At 39.8% G+C, this 22,224-nt stretch overlaps 1 protein-coding gene across 3 annotated transcripts in view; it reads left to right on the top strand.

Moving 5' to 3' along the window:
* The first annotated feature begins 1,443 nt into the window (after positions 1–1,443).
* Positions 1,444–22,224, top strand: part of diaph3 (diaphanous-related formin 3) — a 323,559-nt gene continuing 302,778 nt past the window's right edge. For 2 of the 3 annotated variants that reach the window (XM_058400942.1, XM_058400943.1), the window contains exon 1: positions 1,446–1,985. In XM_058400942.1, coding sequence (XP_058256925.1) covers positions 1,827–1,985 — 159 coding nt within the window. In that variant the 5' untranslated portion in view covers positions 1,446–1,826. Of the gene's footprint in view, positions 1,986–22,224 lie in introns of all 3 variants that reach the window. The other variant, XM_058400944.1, reaches the window with a different exon arrangement.

Here is a 22,224-nt window from a genome sequence, read left to right as displayed (position 1 = left end):
GCAGAGCAGTACGAGGCCATGGAGTAAAAGGATTGCTTGATGTGCAAAATTTCTTAATTGAATATGGCATTGGTATGCAATGTCATATCAGTCTCTAAACTATTATTGTTGTGAATAGCAGGTGACATTCTAGTGTCCTCCCACCATTACAAATGACTTTTTGGAAGGATTAAATTGAATTTAATTAAACACATTTTATGAACTGAGGAGAACTTGACGATAGCAAGGAAGGAATCACCTGCATTTGTGAAGGGGTCAATAGCCCACAAGCTCTGGATAGCAATGCCTGCCATGTTATAACTGTTAGAAAAAAGTTCTTTTGGTAGATTTTATAATACACCATCCCTACAAAGAGGCCCAAGAATTCAGGCATTTTGAAGACTTTAGAGCTCTGTTTATCTGTTATCTGTAACAATCTGTAAAAATGTCTACTGGTGTTCTCATACTTCTGTGATTCATCTTGGAACATCTGTGGGTGGATTTGGCATAAATTTATCGAAGACAGGAATTCAATATATTTTAAAGATACTTTGGATTTCTTTGGGGAATCAAACCACTGGGTCACTTTAGCCTACCTTGGTGAATTTTCCTGTGCCTACAAATTCTCCTGGAGCAGTACTTAGCAATAACTATTATTTCTAGAGATTGTTTGAAGCTCTTATATCATATATATATATTTACAGAAAGAAAAAATATGTGCTGACAATTGTTACATAATGTGTACACTGTATTTTATGCATAATGGTCTAGGTTATTATTTCCTGTTTTGGACACCATTTAGTTAACTCTGTGATGGCACAGATTATATATTAGACAACTGCATGCTTTATCTATATTTAAATTCTATGGAACAAATCCAGTGAGCTATTTCTTGCAAGACCAGTATAAAAATGCATTGAAATAAGGGCAGTACAGGGTCACATCTGAAAGCGGTACTGGTGCCTGGCTCCAGGATCCCTGGTTCTGCCTACTGACCTACTGTTTGGGTGCGGTTTTGCATGTTCTCCTCATGACAGAGTGATTTCCTTTCCTTTTCCTCTGTGATCATGACTCAAGTCAGGGAGAAATGACTAATGGTGTTCTTATACTGCTTGGAAAATCTGAGCTGTGGGTGGGTTTGGGAAAACTTTGTATTATACAGATACCCCCAATAAGTACACTTTATGTGCAGCATGTTGAATATTTGTATATCCAGCACTTTATCATGTATATTAAGGATGTTGATGTTGAACGTGGCTGAAACACCGCGCGCGCACGCGCGCACACACACACACCTTTCCCACATGTTTACAGGTTGCTAGAGAAATGGGCGCTATTCTCTCCTTAAACAACATGGCGCCCGCTTCCTCTTCAGACCAATCAAATACCTCCAATGTCCGTCCCTTCAGATTGTAAGCATTCTGATTGGCTGTTGACTCCACGTCATTGACAGGCAACACGGCGGGATTTTTAGACGTTGTAGATTTTTTCCTCTGGTTATGTTCCAGCTTTATTACTGCTGCGCTCGGTCTCCGGTTATAAACAGCCATTAATTATTCTTCTACATTTAACTCTGCATTTTCTGGTACACGAACACGTGTGTGGCATTGTGGTCTTCAAAAGCTATTAAGTATATATATAGACATACATGTAAAGAAACAGAAATTGGATTAATCTAAAATAAGCTAAGCTAAGCTAAGCTAAGCTAAGCGGCAGCTAGCTGTCAGTAAGCTAGCTCGGTTAGCGTCTAAGGGCTGAAGGTAGGAGGTAATGCCTGTTATTATGTATTAAGAACACTGTAGATGTGACAGATTGTAGCTGTTTGTAGAATTAGACTGTTAGACCTCATGGATAGCCACCAGCACCAATACCACCACCAGCACCGCTATGAGTCCTCCAGCCAGGGACGAGAGAACAAACCGCAACGGAAAAAGGCTTTCGGTGGAGCCGGACCCGCACCATGCGGCACCTGGGGAAACGAAGAAATGGAGAAAAAGCCCAAGTTTGTGAGTAAACTATATACTGGAATAAAACAACACTATCTGCGCCGTGCAGTTGTCTCTTAGCAACATCTGGCGTGAACATAACGTCATGGGCTACGTCCCAATCCGCAGCTAGGAGTATTAGCCCTACACGCTACATAGGCTGTCTGATAGATAGATAGATAGATACATACATACATACATACATACTTCATTCATCCCAATGGGAAATTTACAACTTCCAGCAGTATCCACAAGCATAGGTAATAAATAAAAGAAAAATATAACAAAAAAATTACTAAATACTAGAATTTAAGGTACCAAATATAACAAATAAAATAAAATATAGCAAATTTAAAGGTATAAGAGAGATATAAGGTAAAAAAAAATACACTTGATGAGATGATGATGTTCAGGGTTGCCAGATTTGCGTAAAAAAAAAACCCAACCCAAAGACCAAGCAAGCTACCCAAAATCTGTTTTCAATACAAACACGTCTCTCGTACCTAAAGTACATATTTTAGTCATTGTCATGCTTTTACACAACAATTTCAACTTGACAAGCTGCTGAACAAAATCCTTTCAAGATCTGATCGGATGCTATTCGTTGTCTCATGGTCTAGCACAGTTTCATCATCGATGGAATGTAAACTTTGTCGGGTAAAAATATATATCAATACAAGTGTTTCAGTCTAATTTAATTTGTGCAATATGTTAAACCTTTAAGCGACCTGCAGCGACAGTTCAAAAGCAGCCCAGGAAAACCACAGACTTGGCAACCTAGATGCTGATTATTTTTCTATGATAGCATGTTGCTTTTCTGCGTATGAATGCTCTACTTAGAAAAAAGTTTGTTGACACCTGACCATCACACCCAAATTGTGTTTCCTGAATTCATTAGATTGTATAAAATGTCTTTGTACACTTTTTTCCATTCACTGGAACTAAAAGGCTCAAACCCTGTTCCAGCATGACAATGCCCCTGAGCACAAAGCACAGAGCTCCATGAAGACATGGTGTATGTAAGGTTGATGTGGAAGTGTCCTGCACTGAACCCTGACGGACTCAACCCCACTTAACATATTTGGGATGAACTGGAACACTGACTGAACCCCAGACCTCCTCACTCTTACATCATCAGTGACTGATCTCATTGATCTACTAATCTTGTAAAGCTAAATGAACACAAAGTCAAAAATCTAGTGGAAAACCTCCCCAGAAGATTAACTTTTTTATGACAGCAAAGACTGGACAAAATCTTGAATGATATAGTGTATTCTTTAACACTTTTGGAGGCGATTTCTTGTATTACTGTATATAAATTATAGCACAAAATACTTAAGGTATAGTTTTACAAAGACCTATAAGGAATGACCAATCCTTGGTTCACCAACTGTGATACAAAGGATTGTGCTTTTTCTCAAATGTTATTGTTCCTCTAGTAACTCGTTCATGAGGTCTTGTGTGCGATCTACAGAATGTACATGTAGTGGAAACATTGTGTTGTTTTTTGAGAAAGAAAAATTTATAGTTTTTGACAGGGTGAAGTTTTCTTTAAGGAGACATTTATTGAAGGAGTCTCCAGTGTCAGTGCTCTGTAACAGCCACAGTGGGAGAGTCTTCAGGATTCAGGGTTCAGTTATGTACGATAAGATGTAAGGGTGGTGAGGGAATAAGTAAGGAGCATAAGCCATAACAGGAGCTAGCTTGTCTCCTGGATGTTTAGCAACATCAATGTGAATAGTAATATAAATAAATAAATAATTAAAGCACGGTGTGTTGTTAATTTAAAATAAATACGCTTGACAAAGGGCTAAAGTGATGGTATAAGAGGAATAAAACACAACGATGTACACTGTTAAAGGAAGATAATCCACGACAGGATGGTGTAGTAGTAGTGAACCATCAAGGGCATGGTTATTAGATTTGACAGATTAATGCTGGCTATGAAAGTCTCATTTACAGTGCAGTGAAGTCTACTTACTCTCAGAAGAGAGAAATATTTAAATAAATATTATCAGTAGTGTGCCTTCTCCAAGGATACTTTTCCATTTTATTCAAAAGAGGAGTTTAACATAAAATATTCATGTAAATAACCATTTATTTAACCTAATTCTTTCAGATTCTGCAGTAGAGAAAATGAAACATGGTTAGTTAATCAACTCCTTTCTTGAGCCCTATTCAGACTGAATTAGTTTGTCAGGAGGGCGTCTGTAATAAAATCTCCTCAGTGACCAAACTCTCACATCTGGACAGCAATAAAATGACCACAGGATGTCGATTGATCATGCTGAGTCTTGATAATTAAAGCTGATGATGATGTTCATATGTGAATATAAAGTCTTTAATAGCTGTCATGACAATGGCTTCTTTTATCATCCTGTCTGATGTCACTGTTTTGATTTTATTTCATTCCCCGCCGGAAAATGTCTTCCCATGTAGTGTTGACCAAGTAAATGATGCAGTGCCTCTTTTAAAGCATCCATTTGGTTTGTGCTGCTATTCTGGAGGTGTTTAATATCCGGTTATTGCGCTACGAGACTAAATATGGCAAGTAGCAGCAGGCAGACATTTTTTTTTCTTCTTCCAAAAATCTAAAAGAAACTTTCCTCACAAATGTCTTTGCTGCTGTAATAGACTGAGGAAGTGTAGTGGTTAAATCAAAGGATAAAGCTGATAAGGCTAAGGCGGACTAATCCACTTGTACTTCTGTGCTTACGAGAGCAGTGTTGAGCCTGAATAACCCGCACATCAACCGCATGGACATGTTGCCGCATTAAACGTATGCAGGTTTTGTAGTCATAAAGCAGAGCTTTCGGTCTTGGTTATCTGAATGGTTCCAGCATCAGTTGCGATTAAGCACAGCGTAACCTTGTCAAACCTCACCTATCCCTCATTTCAATAGCATTTGGCGCATCATCCGTCTTTCTGCCTCGGGCTTAAGCAAATTCTTTCAGTGCTGTAAAAGCCAGCCTTGCACAGATGATTAATTTAGTTTCAGAAAATGCCTAGGGGTCACAAAAAAAAAAAAAAAAACGACTCTGTCATTTAAGCATTTACTTTTTTTTTTTTTTTTTTTTTTTAAATAAAATGAGGCAAAGCATGAACTCACCTTAAACACGAAACAGGAAGGAGGGAAATACAGATGGAAACTGTGAGGCGGAGTGACGCAAACATTCCTGAGATGCTTTGTAATTTCCATTAACTCTCTGTTGCAGAGTAATTAGAAGTATGTTCTTATTTGAAATCTGTGGAATGCTGGACGCTGTAGCTGACCACGTCACCAGTACAGTCACACTCACGGATGTGACCAGTTTAATTTGAAGGTCATCTTCAGTATGTCTAGACAAAAGCTGATAGAATTACAATCGATCATTCAGTTAAACCATCATCAGCTCTAAACTAGCTCTCGCTTAGCTTAGCTCACCTCAGCTCGTCTACCTCAAATACCTCAAAGGCTTGGATTATAAGAGATATTAAAAAGATGAAAAATGATTTGTCCGATGCATTTTTTTAAAATTTTTATTATTAGCTGGTAGTGTACAGTTCAATGTCCAGCTTGTCTAGGACAGATTCTGTTTGCTCCTGAGATGATGACCATTTCAAAAAGTATTTAAAAATGCAATACATGCTGCAGATTTTGACCTACACTGCGTCCAGATTTGTCTCAATTTGCTGAACAGTGCTTAAGAGAGATTTTTTTGTGCTTCCAACAGTAGACCACAAACCCTAAAGATTTCAGACGTCCTCACATCACGAGCTGTTCAGTGATTAGATCGATGTTTCTGCTGATTCACTCGTTTGTCACGTGATATTTCCATCACGGTTTCCACTTGATAACCTTGCCTTCTGGATTTTTGACTACATAATGTTTAAAGAATCTCGGAAAGGGATCATTAGCAGTAATATATCAGACCTACACATTGGCCACTTTAATAGGAACACCATTACACATGCTCTTTCATCCTAACCAGTCATGTTTAGGCAGCTGTGCAATGTTTGATTTGTTCTGTGTTGTGAGGTACTATTCTGCTAAATATGGTTGTACACATTGATTATTTGAGTTACTGTAGAAATTAAAGTCAGCCCGTACCAGTCGTACCATCGCTCGTTCTCCTCTGAGCTGTCTCATAATCATGGTGTATTAGATTGCAGACCTCCACACAGATAATTTTGTATGTTTTTTCCACTGTAAACTCTAGAGACTGGTGTGTGTGTGTGTGTGTGTTGGGGTGTGGGGGGGTGGCGGGTGTCTGAGATTTTCTGAAACACTCAAACCATCCTTTCTAGCATTATAGGCACTGAGATAATTTTCTGATCATTGATGTGAAGCTCCTGACCTGTCTCTGGGTGAATGGTGCTGCTGTAATATGACTGTTGTGAATGCACAGGTGTAGAGGCGTCCCTGACCCGTGAGTGTATATCTGCCTTCATAATGTAAGGATTGAATTCTTCTGGGGATCACATTGACAGTGTGTCGGTGTCAGGCGTCACAGCTTGTAGGCATCGCTCAGAGTAAACATAAGAGTCAGGTCATGATATGGAGAAAAAAGGGAATTATTTGCCAAGTGATATCACACTTTTTTGCTCACTTTTCTGTTTTATTTTTATGTAAACACACATTATTTGAGAATGCTTTTCCTGTGTAGATCTAAAGTGCAATCCATTTATTCTGCCCTGATGCATTCAGGACTTTTTCACATGAATAATACTGTGCCAAGACATCCTGAAACACTCTGCAGCTGGTGCTTTGCTAAAAAGAAAACAAGGAAACAACAGGAAGTGCAGCGTGTTTTACTACACCCTATTGTAAATAGCTTGTTTTTTTAAATAATTAAGCCTTGTGTGCTTATTTGCTCGGCCTTGAATTCCAAGTGTAATGTACACAGAGAGCACTAGGTGGCACTTTAAACCCATATAACAGACTCCAGGGTGCAGGGAGGGACTTTATTTCCATTGAGAGGAACATTTTTTGATCCTGCTTTCATAACCACATCATTTCAGCACCGGTACATCTTCACCAAACCCCATCCTTAATTCTGCTCTCCATGTGAGGCGGACGCGCCGCACGCTGCTTTTGTAGTAATGCAATATAATGATGTTTCTGTGTGCTGTTTGTTTTCCAGTTCAAAAGGATTAGAGGCCACACAACACAGGTTCATTGTTTCTCCTAATTTCAAAAACCCTCCTTTTAATTAAAATAATGGCTATGAAAACAGCAACAGTGAAGTAAAAAAACAAAACTTAATCTGTTGATACTATATGTTTTAATATTATTTAGTTTTCTATTTCTGACTTGTGTGTATTTATGGCTGCACACACTGTGTAATATTTCTTTTTTTTTTTTTCCTTTCTGGTTTTTAAATGACTAAAGCTGTGTTTGGTTGACCGGGCAGAGCGGCCTGTGGTAGACCTACACGATAAGCCGTAATGGGAATTTCACATGCACTGGCTGCCAGGCAAATCAACCTTGTCGTGCACGGTTGTTTAATTCATTTGCAGTATGAGTTAATCATATGTTAAACCTTCAAGAACCTTTGACAATGCTCAAGCGAGCCTCACCGAATGTGTCACATCGCCTGGTTTAGCCGATCGGGTGCGGTTATGAGAGCAGGTGTTGGAACGCATTGGCCAATATTTAGGGCTACTCTTCAGAATGCATCGTCCATGTGTAAACAGACAACATCCCCATCTGGCTGCAATAAGAGATGGAGACGGAGCAAGAGGACGAAGGAGCTCAAGAGATGGAGAAAAATGGATTTAGTGCAGCCCACAATATGGTGCTGACAGGGGAGCATAACATGCCGAGGGTCAACCAAACGGGAGGCATTACCACCAATTATGGTGGCAGATTGATTCCTCATTTATGGACAAGCGAGGAGTTGCTCAGGTGGAAGAAAAATCGAATGAGGACCTCAGAAGGTGGAAAAAAACAATTTACACCTCGCTTTTATTGCTGGCCTTGGACATCTGGAACAGAAACAGCTGGCTGATTCCGCCGAGAGCTCTCATTCTCCCGTTATTTCAACACTGCCTCTCGACTTTGTGTGGTAAAGTTTATGAATTATCCATCATCAGTTCAGGTGCCTTGAACTCTGCAGTGGATTAAACTTGGAAACATTAACTTTTTTGTTATATTTTGCCCTGAGGTCTAGCGCCTGTTTGTCTGCAGGCTGGACGATGAGCAAACGACCCAGGGACACGAGCAAAGAAAAGAAACTGAGATGAAACCTGCTCTTAGAGAAGGAGAGAGTGTATTTGGGCTCGTAGAGGTGAGGGGTCGAAATGGAAGCTGTTCTTGCCTCATTGGTAGGCAATACGACACCATGGTGCTTATTGAACAGAACCAATTCGGGAGAAGCAATTACAGGAGCTGCCAGCAATACCCATGGTTTATCACAACATGTCCGACCGCCCTAATGGCGCAGTTAACATTTGAGCACTCAACAAAATGAAAAGATCTGACTTTCCAAACAGCGCAAAACAAAACAATGCCAGAGAAACCAAGTGGAACTATCAAGGTCACTGCAATTATGTGCAATTTCTCTCTTATTTTCTCCTCTGCTATATGTTTTTTTTTCTCTTTTTGCTATAAAATGTAATTTTCTTATTTAGCTCCTGTCACTCAGGGTTCGAAACAGCTAGGTCTGCAGTTCCTAAGTTACGATGGCTCGTTGCCCCTAGCTGCCACCGTTACTTCCTGGTGTAAAGAAAGTCATTTTCTGAACACTGATCAAGTATTAAGTGCCTTAAATGCTCCTTTGTCTTTGATCAATAAGCTATATTTGAATTGCGTGCATGCGTGATGTGGAAATAGCATACCGCCGAGACGTATTTATAGAGATAGTCTGAAGCACAGCACGATACGTCTTTATGACTAACACTATAATCTTCTTGTTTTATGTTTGATACAGACAGCGCTAGCATGGTTCTTCAACTTTGTTGATACCTGTCACTGTTTCAGATGGTTTCCATCTCTACAATATGTCCATTATACTAATTAAGCCTTAAACATTTACTTTAAGGTTTCTGAGCAGTTTTACACACCTGGCAACTTGAACATCTGTCCATCACCAGATGTTCTCAGTGCTGAAAACTAAAATAACGTAGCAGATCAACGCAATTTAAGTTTGTTTGAGATACTATTTATTTTTCTTTGTTGTTTTGTACAAGGCTAAGATTCGCTTATGTGTTGCCGTTCAGATTTATTTATTTTTTTTTTTTTAACTGTCGGACCATCATGCAGTCACACATAGACAATGCCTTTTTCCTGAAAAACAAGAAGAGAATCTGAAGAGCTTGTGTTTGTGAACAAAGCCAAACTGCTTTGAGCTACTGTACCATCACAGGCTGTACAGGTAAAGGAGCTCTGACTAAAAGGCTTGTTATTGTTTGTCAGAGCCGCTCCTGAGAGCTGCTCCTGAGAGCCGGCGGAAATGAACTTTGTAAAAACCCCAAGCTTTTATAGTCTTTCAGGTCAGTAGGGGGACCTTTAGCTGTCTGTGTAACAAGGGGGCAGGTAGATATGTGAAAGCAAGCATTTTATTATTGTTGTTCAAAATAAATTGCACTTCAGCTGATCTGAAGAAGTGTTTTCAGAATAGTGTTGGAAATTAGAGGTGGTGTTAGTCATCTGTGTTATCTACTTCTCTACTTGATGCCTATTATGAATTCAAAAATAGTTTTTGGGTCAAGCCACTACTTCCTGAAAACAGAGTGAAGTATGTGTAATGTTTTTTGTTTTTTTTATACCTGCCATAAATCTTGCATGGTGTTTTTTTTTTTTCTCCTATATTTCATATTTCCTGTTCTCATAGAAAGCAGGAAAAATCAGGTGATTTGCCTGCAATCCCCTGCTTTCCCCTTTATACCTAGTTTAAAAAGCCACAGTGTTCAACAGAGCATCATGCTGCAATATGCAGAAGCAACGCACATATCATGTCTGATCTAATAAAATGCATTACAATGACCCAAACTGTGCGCTCATTTAACTGTCTGCTATAACGTAGCAGTGAGCGACTTATTAACTCTAACAAGAATTTTAGGACGAGACCGGCATCGGCGAATGTCTTACCAAAGCCGTTCATATGCAGACACATCAAACTTTCCAATACTGGAGCATTCATCTTCAGCTAGTGCTTCCTCCTGCTCAGTCAGGGTCACAGTGGATCTTGCTTGTGAGGTTTAATACACCCTGGATGATCACATGGATCCATGCACATAAACACATTAACAAATAGACCTCATTTAGAATAGCTTGTCCTCATGGCATGGGGAGAACCCAGAGGAAGCTCATGGACATGGCGAGAACATGGACAGAAACTAAACACAGGATCGAACTGCGGTGGAGCTGTGAGTCAGCAATGCTACCCTCCGTGCCAATGCAAATTCAAATTAAGGTTTTGTGGTTTAGCTGTATGCCATATAGCCAAAAGTATGTGGACACCTGACATGGAAGAATGCTGGAGTGGAAGAACTGTCCTGTGCAGCACTTGGAAGACTGACTGTATCCCAGACCTCTTTCCCAGATGAAAAGTTATTATAATAGCAAAGGGGAACTGCATATGGAAAGGGATGTTCAGAAGGCACATATACACGTAATGGTCATGTGTTCACAAACATTTGACCAAATTGCATCCAATAGTTTGAACATCATATATTTATTAGATAAGTTCAGCCCAGTTCCATCTTTGCTTGCCTGAAAATTACACTAAAATGTAGCTAAAAAAAGGTAGTAACTTGTGAATGACTTTTCTAACATAATAGAAAAGAGGTTCTTAGAAAAAAAAAACAACAACATGAATGTCTTTTTAAGGTGTTAGGCTACACCGAGCCACCAATGCCAGCAGTTTAAATGTGCTTTGTTAAAGATCCTGGAGCAGTAAATGAATTTCCACTCCTGAAATGAATTTCCATTTCTAAAGCTGCAGTGTCACTGATACCGATGCCACTCTAAAGAAAATGTGATCTGTTTTTAGGCTGGTGTCTCTCTTCCTGATTCCTAACCCCTTTCCCTGTCTATCACTGCTTTGATGCGTGGATTGCTATGCAGCTCCGGACCTGCCTTTGCCTGTATCAGTGACCCTCGCGAAGTCCGTAGAGACGCTGTGTCAGCCCAGTCAATTCTTTAAGACGGACCGCATCACACTTAGGATGCAAAACTAGACACTGGACTATAGCCAGTGGTCCTGACAAACGCAGAGCTACACAGCCAGGCAGGTAGAGAATGTTTAAGCGAGACATTGTGAATGTAATGGATACCTGTCATATCCTTTTACTTGTTCTGTGTTCCTAAGAGCTGTCTTTAAAAATGAACTGTGTAACCTCTCTGGCTTGGTTCTTTTTTGACATTTTTCAAAAAAGGATTTTTTTCCCCATTTCTTCCCCAGTAACGAAGCAATATGTGAAAAAGATTTTCTTCACATCACACATCTCCACTTTATACCACTTTCCCCTTATTTTGGTGCACCAGAAAGTTTGATTGAAACTTCTCAAACCTTCCCAATCTTCCATGTGATTTTATTCCATTATCCGTTCACTCGTCTGTTTGACTTAAATGTGATCAACACCTAAAATGTTTCTGCAATAATGAAAGCTCAACCCGACCATCTCGGTCGAACAGTTAACTGTAACTGTAGCAAACGAACGAGGAGATGAGCATAAAAATGAGCACAGTTAAGATTGCTTTAGAAATAAAAAACAAAACAAAATAAATGTGTAGATGCGCTCCTAGCAGTGCCACCGAGCACCATCACTGTGAACAGCGTGTTGCAGAGCTGCAGGATAAAAGAGAGCAGACGCTGCAGTCGACTCACACTGTGCAGACATGGACTCCTGCATAGTGTGAATGAAAGATTAAAGCCAGCAAAACAGACAAACCTGCAGTTAGCAAGTTAGGCAGCAAGAAAAAAAAAAGTTCACTTCGCCTGTAAAGTTCCCTGTAAAGTCTACCTCCTGCCACTACCTCGGAAAATAAAGTGAATGAACGATCCTTGGAGCAGGACTGGGTGGATATGATATCGATATTGTTGTAAATTATGTCTATGGCTTGTCTAAGATATCACAGATATTGTTATACTGTAGTAAAAAAAAAAATGACCAGGAGCAGTTTTGTTTTATTTATTATCTATTTATTGTTTTTTAAAAAATATATAAATAATAAAATATAACACTAATACTATATTTTGTGGGATATTTTTTTTTTTTGTCCCATCACCCACTTTTACCATGGTCTTTGGCTCTGTTTGGTTCTCTAAACCTCAGGGTCATATCCTGAACTAGTTTCCTATGTTTTAATGCAACAATTGTTGAAATAGAATCGACCAGGTTTCTGAGAAAATATAGTGGGTCAAAAAACTGCTGGGATTGGTCAGAATTCCCCACCAGCAGTCAGGAGCTGGATTTAAAAAAACAATCCTGCACACACTTCTATAAGCTGTTAAATATGGAATCGAGGTGTCTCCGTCCATCTCGTATGTAGTGTCTGTCAGCCAGTACAGAATAGCGAGCTGAAATAAGGATTTGCACAGCTCACAATGAAATACAGAATGAAAACCTGAAAGGAAAGTGCAGTCTGAAGATGACTTTGACTCTGTTTGTGGAATATTCACGATGTGCTTAACAGCTAATTAATGTGATTAGAGAGGATGGACTAGGATTGATCCGAGTGATGGTATCGAGAATCACTCATCCTTCGGCTGGATCTCATTTACTGCATTGGCTCTGAAACTGGATGATTTAAATGTAAAGAAATGTGTTTTCTGCTGCTTTAAGGTCTTTTCACATGGCAGGCAGCACACTGCACGTGTGCAGAATCATTGATCAAAATGAACATGCATGTTTTAGAATATAGCTCACAGACTGGTTCATATATGATGATTAATATCAAATAGATGATTTCAGGACAGACAGCATATTGAGGTACATATTTTTTAAATGCTAAGAGAGTTGGCTTTGAGTAAGCTTTATTGTAAAAGTGAGTGAGTGATGGCTTGAGGGACTTTCACAAGTATAGGATGTAGCAAGATTTATGTGCTTTTATATTTTAATAGATATTCTTGCATGAAATGTTTGTCTGCCTTATTCAGGGAAAGCCGATATCAATGCATTTTATTTGCTCTGCCATTCTCAACAACTTCTCTTGCTTGATCACTCAGTGTTTGATTTTGTTTGCAAATACTATAAAGTGTCTGTTTGACAACACATCAGTTATCTGATATAATTAAATAGAGAAGCCACAATACACTACTCTCTTTACTACCATCTACACTACACTGCCTGCATTCTCCTAGTCATTTCCGTGATTTTGTTTTACCCCACCCAAAACAAAATTGCTGACATCAATATGCAGCTTCCATCTTGTTTCCTAACTGACATCCAGTACTCAGGAAATCCACACTTGCTTGCTTGATCAGGCACCAACATCTGTTGCAGAAATGCTCTTCTGTCTTCTCAGCTCTGTTCTTCTAGGAAGTTTTTTAAACTAGTTCCTCGTCCCTCTGGAGACAGAATTGCCGCTCCTGTTCTTTAAGTCGTATCTGGAGCTGAATCTGGCAAGTCAATCGTGTTTCAAGCTGCTCCATCAGGACCAAGTCATGCCATTCCATAGAGCTTCTGTCTGCATAGCTCATGTGAATGGTTAGACAAAATGCAGGAATATACCACATACACTATACAGCTAATTGTATGTGCACCCCTGACCGTCACACCCATATGTGATTCTTCCCCAAACTCTTACCACAATGTTGGAAGCACATAATTGTATAGAATGTCTTTGTATGCTGTAGCAGTACAATTTCCCTTCACTGGAACTAAGAGGCCCAGATGTGTTTCAGTATGAGACCAGACTGGTATGGAAGATCCTGCACAGAAGTGTCCTGTCAGTGTTAACCCTGACCTTAACCCCACTGAAAACCTTTCAGATAAACTGGAACTCTGTCTACATGCCTTCCCATTCCAAAATCAGGTGGAAAGCCTGAACTGTTTTAGCACCAATGGTGGGGTCTATTCCATATTAATGACTGTTGTGTTGGAATAGGATGTTCAAGAGAAAATTGTGGTGTGATGGTCAGGTGTCCATAAACTTGTGGCCAAATAATATAGTCCTATCTAAAACTTGCCTTTTTAAAGTAGGTAATGGTCTTTCAGCTACAGTAACACATCCTGCAATGATGCTTTCTCCAAGATACACTATATTGGCAAAAGTTTTGGGATACCAAAATCATTGCATTCAGGTACTTACTCATATTTCATACACATACACAGTCTCATATGTCCACCTATGTCACACCGTGGGCTTCTGCTCCTGAGCTCCTGCCTTAGGCAGGTCTAACAGCTGTTGATGTGGTGTCCAAAGCCTGGCGGTCATGCTGCTACTCCAATCCTGACGGCTAAGGTTAAGACCGTAAGTGACAGGTGGGTGTGATCGAGCTTAATGGACTACAGTGGAAATGATTAGCGATCCTTGCGTCCGCCGCGGTACCGTCGCATTGACTTTAATGTCCTCGCCTCACAAAGGGCTGATTGAAGAATCTGTTTGGCATTCATATGTCTGCACCTTTGTGCTGACTCTTCCTTCCTACATATTCAAATCTTAACGTCCTTGGTTCACCTCATTAATTTGAGCAGGCCTCATGTTGCAGCTCTTTCCCTTTGCTCAAAACGGTCATGGAATTGGCTGTAATTGAAAGATACGTTATCGGCGTGCAATTAAAGAGGCAAGAAAGAGATAACCGGCATAGCTGAAATGGATCTCTTGCAAACTTTTCAATATCAGCCTATTGAATGACATTGCACTTGCTTGCTGTGGCGCATCCTGAGTAGCCATGTGCTGTTGTGAGGGGACTGTCTACGTATAATGGATATAAAAAGTCCACACATCCCTGTTAATATGGCACAAAAAATGTACAAAACCAAGATATGAAGCCAATCATTTCAGAATTTTTTCTACACCCAATGTGAAATCACAACATATGAAAGTTATGTGAAAAACAATTATATATATACCTGAGGAAAACAGGACATGATTTAAAACACACAATAGAGCTGTTTTTTTTTTTTTTTGCATTTATTCAAAAAATATTCTTGATGGTGTGAATTATTGTGTTTATTGTTTATTTGTTACAGCTTTTTCTGCCCATTTTGTGTGTTGAGTAAACTGGAAGGTAATGTTAGAAGAATCAATAATGTGTTGGCAGTGCGAAGAGACGCACTGACAGTGGAACGTAGAAGAGATTGTTTCTACAGCAGGGGGTGTACAGCAGGGCATGAATTAAATGATATATTTTTCCTGCCACAGCCTGGGAGATTTCACAGTCTTCCACATATGATCAGTATTTCTGGCTTCGCTTTTACAGTAGATATGGTGACTGCTTTTGGGAATAGCAAACAAACAAATTCTGTTGTGCTGTCACATGTTACTTTTTATTATTTTTTTTTTTTTTTTACTCCATACAGAACCCTGCTTGTTTCAGCCTAACCCTTGCTTGTTTGGTTGTTTATCAGCTTTTCGTATTCAAGCTGTTATTTTGCACTTGAACAATCCACACTGCCTGCTTTTCTGTCGAATCCCTGCATTGATCCGAAGGGTTCGGTGTAAGCAGGGATTTTCTAACCACCGTCATTTTTGATTACCCAGGATCCTGATGTCTTTCAGTCCATTTTTTGGGGAAAAAAAAGGAAATAGAAAACCTCTACGTTAGTCGTAACAAAAATACGAGTTTGTTAAAGCCGCCCTACTGCAATTTATGTATTCTGAACTTCTCCTGGACTTATGAGGATCTAAAATACATTGATGATTATCTTGCATGCCTTGACATGTAAATTAAAATTCATTAGATGTCTCACATTTCACACACTAACTGCCATGCTTGACATTTGACAAATTTTGACTCTGAAAATATAGCCGTCTGCCACGTTCGACTTTGACAGAGATGACCTTTTATTGAAGATTATTATGATAGACGACTGATCGCAGTGACCCAATAAACACGTATAATTATTAATAATGCATGCCCATGAAACAGGCTAATGTTGCTAATTACAGTGATAAGTCGTGTTAATTAGACAGGTGCTATGAGGGAATGGTAAAAGAGGATGGGGAATAGGTGAATGTGTTACAGCATACGATATTTATTCATTAAAAAGTTTATTATTTAATTTTGCGCTCAATAAGGACTTTGGTACGCCCAGCTTGTTTCCATCCAAAGGACTTAGCCCTCACCTTTCACTCCCCATGGTTTATGTGAAAAAGGGAACTAGCCTACACTCCAGGTGAAATGCCCAGAATGACAATGCAGCCATGTGGAAGCAAGTTGAAAAACCTCTAAAGGTCCAAACAGGTTTATTGCTGTTTTTGCGTTCCACAGCCGCTCATTATTTTAAATGACTTTCAAAGTCTAAATAATACGCTACTATATACGCTGATAAACCGAAACATTACGGACTCTCGCAGATGCAGTGAATAACATTGATTCTCATCTGTCAAGGGCTGAGACGTATTAGATGGTAAGCACACAGTCGCGACTTGTTTGATGCAAGAGAAATAGGCAAGTGTGAAGGCTTGAGTGACTTTGACAAGGGTTAAATCGCTGTAGTTAGATGACTGGGAGTCGGGGCACCTCCAAAACAACAAGGGCAGCAGGAATGCACACACACACACAACACACATTGCATCACACCCTGCTGCTTATGGGGCTGTGCAGCTGTAGAGCGGTCGGCACGGTCCACCATCGAAAGCACCTTCAATAAAACACTTTTCATAGCTGGATCTCGGAGCAATGAAAGATGATCAGCGGGTCTGATGAGTCATTTTATATTAAGTGTGCTGTGTAATTGGGGACGAGATGGAACCAGGGTCCACTGTGAGCCAGCACAGGCTGTGTGATGCTCTGGGTAATGTTCTGCTGTGAAACCCTGAATCTGGCCATTCATGTGGACCTCAATTTGATGCGTACCACCTACCATCACTGCAGGGACAAAGTACACCCCCTTTATGGCAAAAGTATTCCATAATGGCAGTGGTCTCTTTCAGCAGGACAATGCCCTCTGCTATACAGCACATATTGTTTGGGAATGACTTGAGGAACATGATGAAGAGTTGAAGGTGTTGCCCTGGCAGATTCAATTTAAGGGATTCATCACCTCAACCAACTGCTATAGAATTGTAATCGTAATCTTCCATTACAGACGTGAGTGGGATAAAATGGCTCTCCTGTATCACATCCTAATATACATTCAAATGAACACTAGACCATGTCTTTTCTCTCTCACTCCTGCTTCTGTACCGATTCTGTTTGTTTAATATTTGGTGGACACCCCATCCCTGCTCGTAATTTTCCAATGAAAAATAATTACGATAAACGATTTAATCATCCAGAACCGATAGCCTAAAGAAATATAGGCAGGAAAACAAGCATTTCCACCATTTCAGGTTTAGGAGAGTACATGAAGGTGTAATAATGTTACCAGCTGTGCAGTCGGAGCTGGTTGCCGGCAGCTGGAATTACAGAAACTCAGCTGGATGGAGGGTTTTTTAAGTGATTTTGCAGTAATGCACAGTAAACATTAAAAAAAAAAAAAAACAGCCAGTAGGTTACATTTACATGTAATTCTTTTACGAATCATTTATTTAATGCGGTTGTTATTTTCATGGTTTTTGGAGTGTTTTTCTCTCTCTTTCAGCTAAAAAACCAAAAACATTTTTGCTCAAATCAGAAATGTTCCAGATCTTCACTGGCATCACTAATAAGTATAATAACCTAGCGTTGATTATTTATACATCTATACACTGATAGATCACTGAACTAGTTTACTCGGATTTTAAGTTGCAGAGCATCTGCGCAAAATGCATAAAGGTTGGTAGCTCAGGTAATATAATATAATCAGAGTAAACACCACTGGATATTGTGGCAGTGTAATATCATGTAGGGATAATAATAAAATCATTCTGTTCCACAGCACACTTCCATTCTCAAATCAGATTAGTCAGAAGGTGTGTGTTATTTTTGAACAGCAGCACGGCCCGACAGTAGTTCCGGCTGTAACGTGTATGATAGGTTTATATTAATGCCCTCGTTCTAAGACGTTATTGTTTCCATAGTAACCGCTCATACACAGGGACTTGTACTGCAGACTCATTACATAATATAATATATATGAAAAAACACACTTTTTTTAAAGCAAAGTAGGACATATAACCTTTGATGTGGTGAAGTTATTTGTTAGGAGGCAACTTTAATAATCATAGAAGCTTTGTGAAGTTTCCCAGCACAGGAAAGTCTTCAGGAAAGAGGAGTTTTATGCTCTTCAGTCTCAGGAGTCGAGAGAAAGAGATACTGATGAAGGAATGAGAGTTTCTGGTGTAGTTATAACATATACTTGATAACAGGAACTTGTTTCTTGGATGTTCATCAACATTAAACTTTAAAAACATGTGAATTGTTGTTTATGATGAAAATTAAACATTGTAATTGTTGTAAATCTATAACCGGCACTCTGCTTCGTGTTGCCCTACCTCAAAGTGCATCATTTCCATATAACTGCACATCTTGTCGTGTGTAATTGCTTATAAACAGCACAAGCACAGTGGACACGGTTATTATTCAGACCGCCATAGAGCCCAGAAGTCAGTCTCTCTCTCAGTACCAGTGCGGGGATTCATCCGTTATTCTGTTGCATCCCTGTTCCTTGATGCCAGGCTTCCTGAAGGACCCGGAGAACAAGGTGGATCCAGAATATGAACCAAACTTGTTTCATAGACCAAAATATGCATCATTATTTTTCGTATTAATGTTTACATGCAGAAGGACGTTTTGTAAAATATTTGCCATCGTTTGCCTCTCCGTGTTTCTGCTGTACTGTCCCTCTGGTGCAGGCTGTGCTGTTGCTGGTTGTATTTACCCTAATGAAGTTCAGTATGAATTACCCGATGTCATTTTGTACAGAGCGGAGCCCGCCTGTGTTTCTAATGAGCTGTCGACCACTAGGTGCTTTTAATAGGCTTTAATGCTGTGGGGCCGTTGTATTGAAACAGAGCCATTGTATTGGACACCGTTGCTGAGGGTGTTTAATGATCCAAGCTCTTTGTTTGTGTGTGTGTGTGTGTGTGTGTGTGTGTGTTGAAAAGCAGAAAAGACCTGGATGCTCATTATGATCTTCTCAGGATCCTGTTTTTATATGCGTGATTCATCATCACCTCCCTGACATGGAGGTCATATCCAACAAACCTTTTCTACCTTCAAGGTGCACACATGAATATTATTATTTCTTTATACAAGCCGTGGAAAAAAATCTATTCTCCCATTCTCCGCCTCGCACACACAAGAACCCCCGCAGATCATATCTGCCTTCAGCTACTAGCCTGCTCTGGGTCAGCGGATGAACTGTAGGTGGTCGGTGCTCTTCGGGCCGAGGTGAAGCATGACCCAGGCTCGGAGCTTTGAGTATCTTGATCCCATTAGCAAACCTGAATTCATCCTCCGTCGTCGTACACTTTTAATGAGCACCTCCTACCGTCTGACCCTGAAACTCGTCGACTAATCTTGTTTTGCTTCTTTGCATTTGCAGTAAGTAGAGGCCAAGGCGTCTCTGAATGCTCCCTACAGTGCAAGATCGATTTTGTTTGATTTTTTTCGGCTGACTTACTCCACATTAACAGGGTCTGCGTGTCCAGCTGTGGCAGATTTCCTAATAATCGGGAGGAATATCAAAACTGGTAGAACAGACTCCAACAGATGTTGGCTACATGGCAAGCAAGAGAAGCCACCTATTGCTTCTCTCATGTGAAATATTCATCAGGCAGGGTGTGTGCGTGTGTGTGTGTTCGTGTGTGAGTGAGTGTGTGTGTTTTACAGCTGTGGAAACGTGTGAAGATATCTTCGTAATTACCTTGCTTACCCTCTAATCTGAATACTTCAGATATTGGGTGTCGTACTGATTTATCTGCATGCGATGTGTGGGTTTTGCAGATGGTGTGATTGTAGGAGGCTGAGAAAACGTCAGTGAGACTTTGGGTATAGAAAGACGAGAGGTAGACCGCTGGGAGCTGCCTGCACCAAACAGTCCTCTTTGTTGTATGAAAATTAATTTCTAAAAAGTGACTCTTCTGTCCCGGTGCACTCTGTAGCGTGGCTTTTGAACCTTTGGCTTTGTTTGCTGCCTTCTATTTGATTTTATATTTGTTTTTTGTTTTTTTTTTTATCTTCCGTAGAGCAAATTCAGAGCAGGCGCATTTTCTACAATGAAAGACAAAATGTTGATATGACTTGATTGTGTCGTTCACGCATGAACGCGATGACACATTGTTCATCCGATATACTGACTGACTGGAATCGAATTTTCCCCCAGCTTTGATGAATACGTCCAGTTGATCCATTGTATGTGTATTTACACACATTTCAGTCTCGACTAGATCATTTGCAGTCAAAGCAAACAAAGAAATCTCTCCCTTCTTTTTGCCTTTTTGTCCTCAGTCTGTCTGTTCGATTTCATTTTTCTTCCTGAACAGGATACAAATGTTACTCTCCCAGACTGCATAGAAAACCCCACATCTGTGTTCATCCTTGTGAAGTTAAGGCAACTGTCGATTGATTAAAGGGCTAATTAATTTTTGGACTAATTTAAGGCAACGATTGAACTGTGTGTGCCTTAACAGTCTGTGTGTGTGTGTGTGTGTGTGTGTGTGTGTGTGTGTGTAACCTTTCCTAGACTACAAATTCATGCATGTTTATGGACACAACATGATTTTGGCTCAAAATGTGGAACTGATGTCACAGTATTCAAGGAATTCCCAATCTAGGGAATCAGTTCAACAGATTCTATATACATAAAAACCGGATTTTGTTACTTAGAGTCGCATTCAGACAAGTCATGTTTATATGAATAGTGTAGATGTCATTTTAGTCTTACACAAAAAAGCATGGATGTGTTTCTTCCCGTCCGAGCCGCGAGGGATTTACCTCCTCGCCCTTTTCTTAAGCTGACTCTAATTCACAATTCCGGGAAGAGGAAGTTGATGAAGGAATACGAACACAGAAAAGAAAAACTTGGAATTTAAATTTGTAAAACCAGGCAGGCATACGCTCCCGAAATGAATGATGAATGTGGCACGAATGTTTTTAATGTGTTTTCTCCACTAAATAAATCATCTTTCCCATGCTGCATGTTCCAGCATTAATGACTGTGTTTTGTTGCCTTTTTTGACCCATTTGGATTTAATGAAGGGCATTTCTGCCACACAGGCTCGCTGATTGATCTCCAGCTCCACACGTTTGTTTTGTGGCGTGTCAGTTTGTTTTGACCTTATTAATGAAGTCGGTCTGATGCAGACGGCACATGGCAGAACCTCCCATAAGCCCAGTGTGTACGTCCATTTTTTTTTTCTTTTCCACAGAGCCTGTGAAAATGTAGATTGGAAATTCGGCCTGATTTATATAAGGCGTGCCATCTGGAATGGGCTTGATATGTTTGCATGCGATGTTTAGGGTGAATATTAAATAACCCAAACCTGGGCTCGAAAGCTGACGACGTGAGCCTTTCGTTTTGGGTAAGCTTTCGTAAACATTATAAGTTATGTTATAATTTTCAATATTTTCATCACAGCATTTCACAAATACGACATGCCAGCGCACCAGATGGGTGTAATTTGGTCGTCAATCCAAAGTCCAGGCATTTCCTGTTCCAGGCGTTCATGTCACAAAGGAACAATGCTCATTTACTTGTGGCACAGAAATTTGTGTCTTTGACATGGGACTTTATGTAAATGGTGATTTGTTGTATTTTTTTTTTTTCTTTCTTTCTTTTTTCCATCTCCTCCCCGTTTCTGAAGCAAATGACAAAATGTCAAACTGGGATGGCTGTGAGTTGATTCTCAGGCTGGCTTTTTAATTCTTAACTTTGTTGTTGTTGCATGAATGTGATGGCACATTGTTCCTGCTCCAGACTGACTGTCAAGGGCTTGATTTGTGGAAATGAATAAAGTTTGACAGTTTGTTATTATTGTCGTTTGTTTATTAAGGAAGTTGCTCTCTGAAATGTTCATAGTTTGATGACCTACATGAACAATCACACGCCATTACAGTAATTGACTTTTTTTTTTTTTTTTTAAAAAAAACAACTCTAAGGGGCAGCAAAAGGAGAAATGTAAATTCTTACAGCAGTCTCCTTTAAACCTTTAAAGTGTAGTCACGTCCACTTCCAGGAGAAATAGAGATTACTGTAGTATGATTTAGGTTGAGTCCAGAGGGAGAGGGTTAAATTCATACCC

This window comes from Hemibagrus wyckioides, linkage group LG10 (assembly GCF_019097595.1).
Source record: "Hemibagrus wyckioides isolate EC202008001 linkage group LG10, SWU_Hwy_1.0, whole genome shotgun sequence".
NCBI classification, from domain to species: domain Eukaryota; kingdom Metazoa; phylum Chordata; class Actinopteri; order Siluriformes; family Bagridae; genus Hemibagrus; species Hemibagrus wyckioides.
This window is presented reverse-complemented; position numbering and strand designations above follow the sequence as displayed.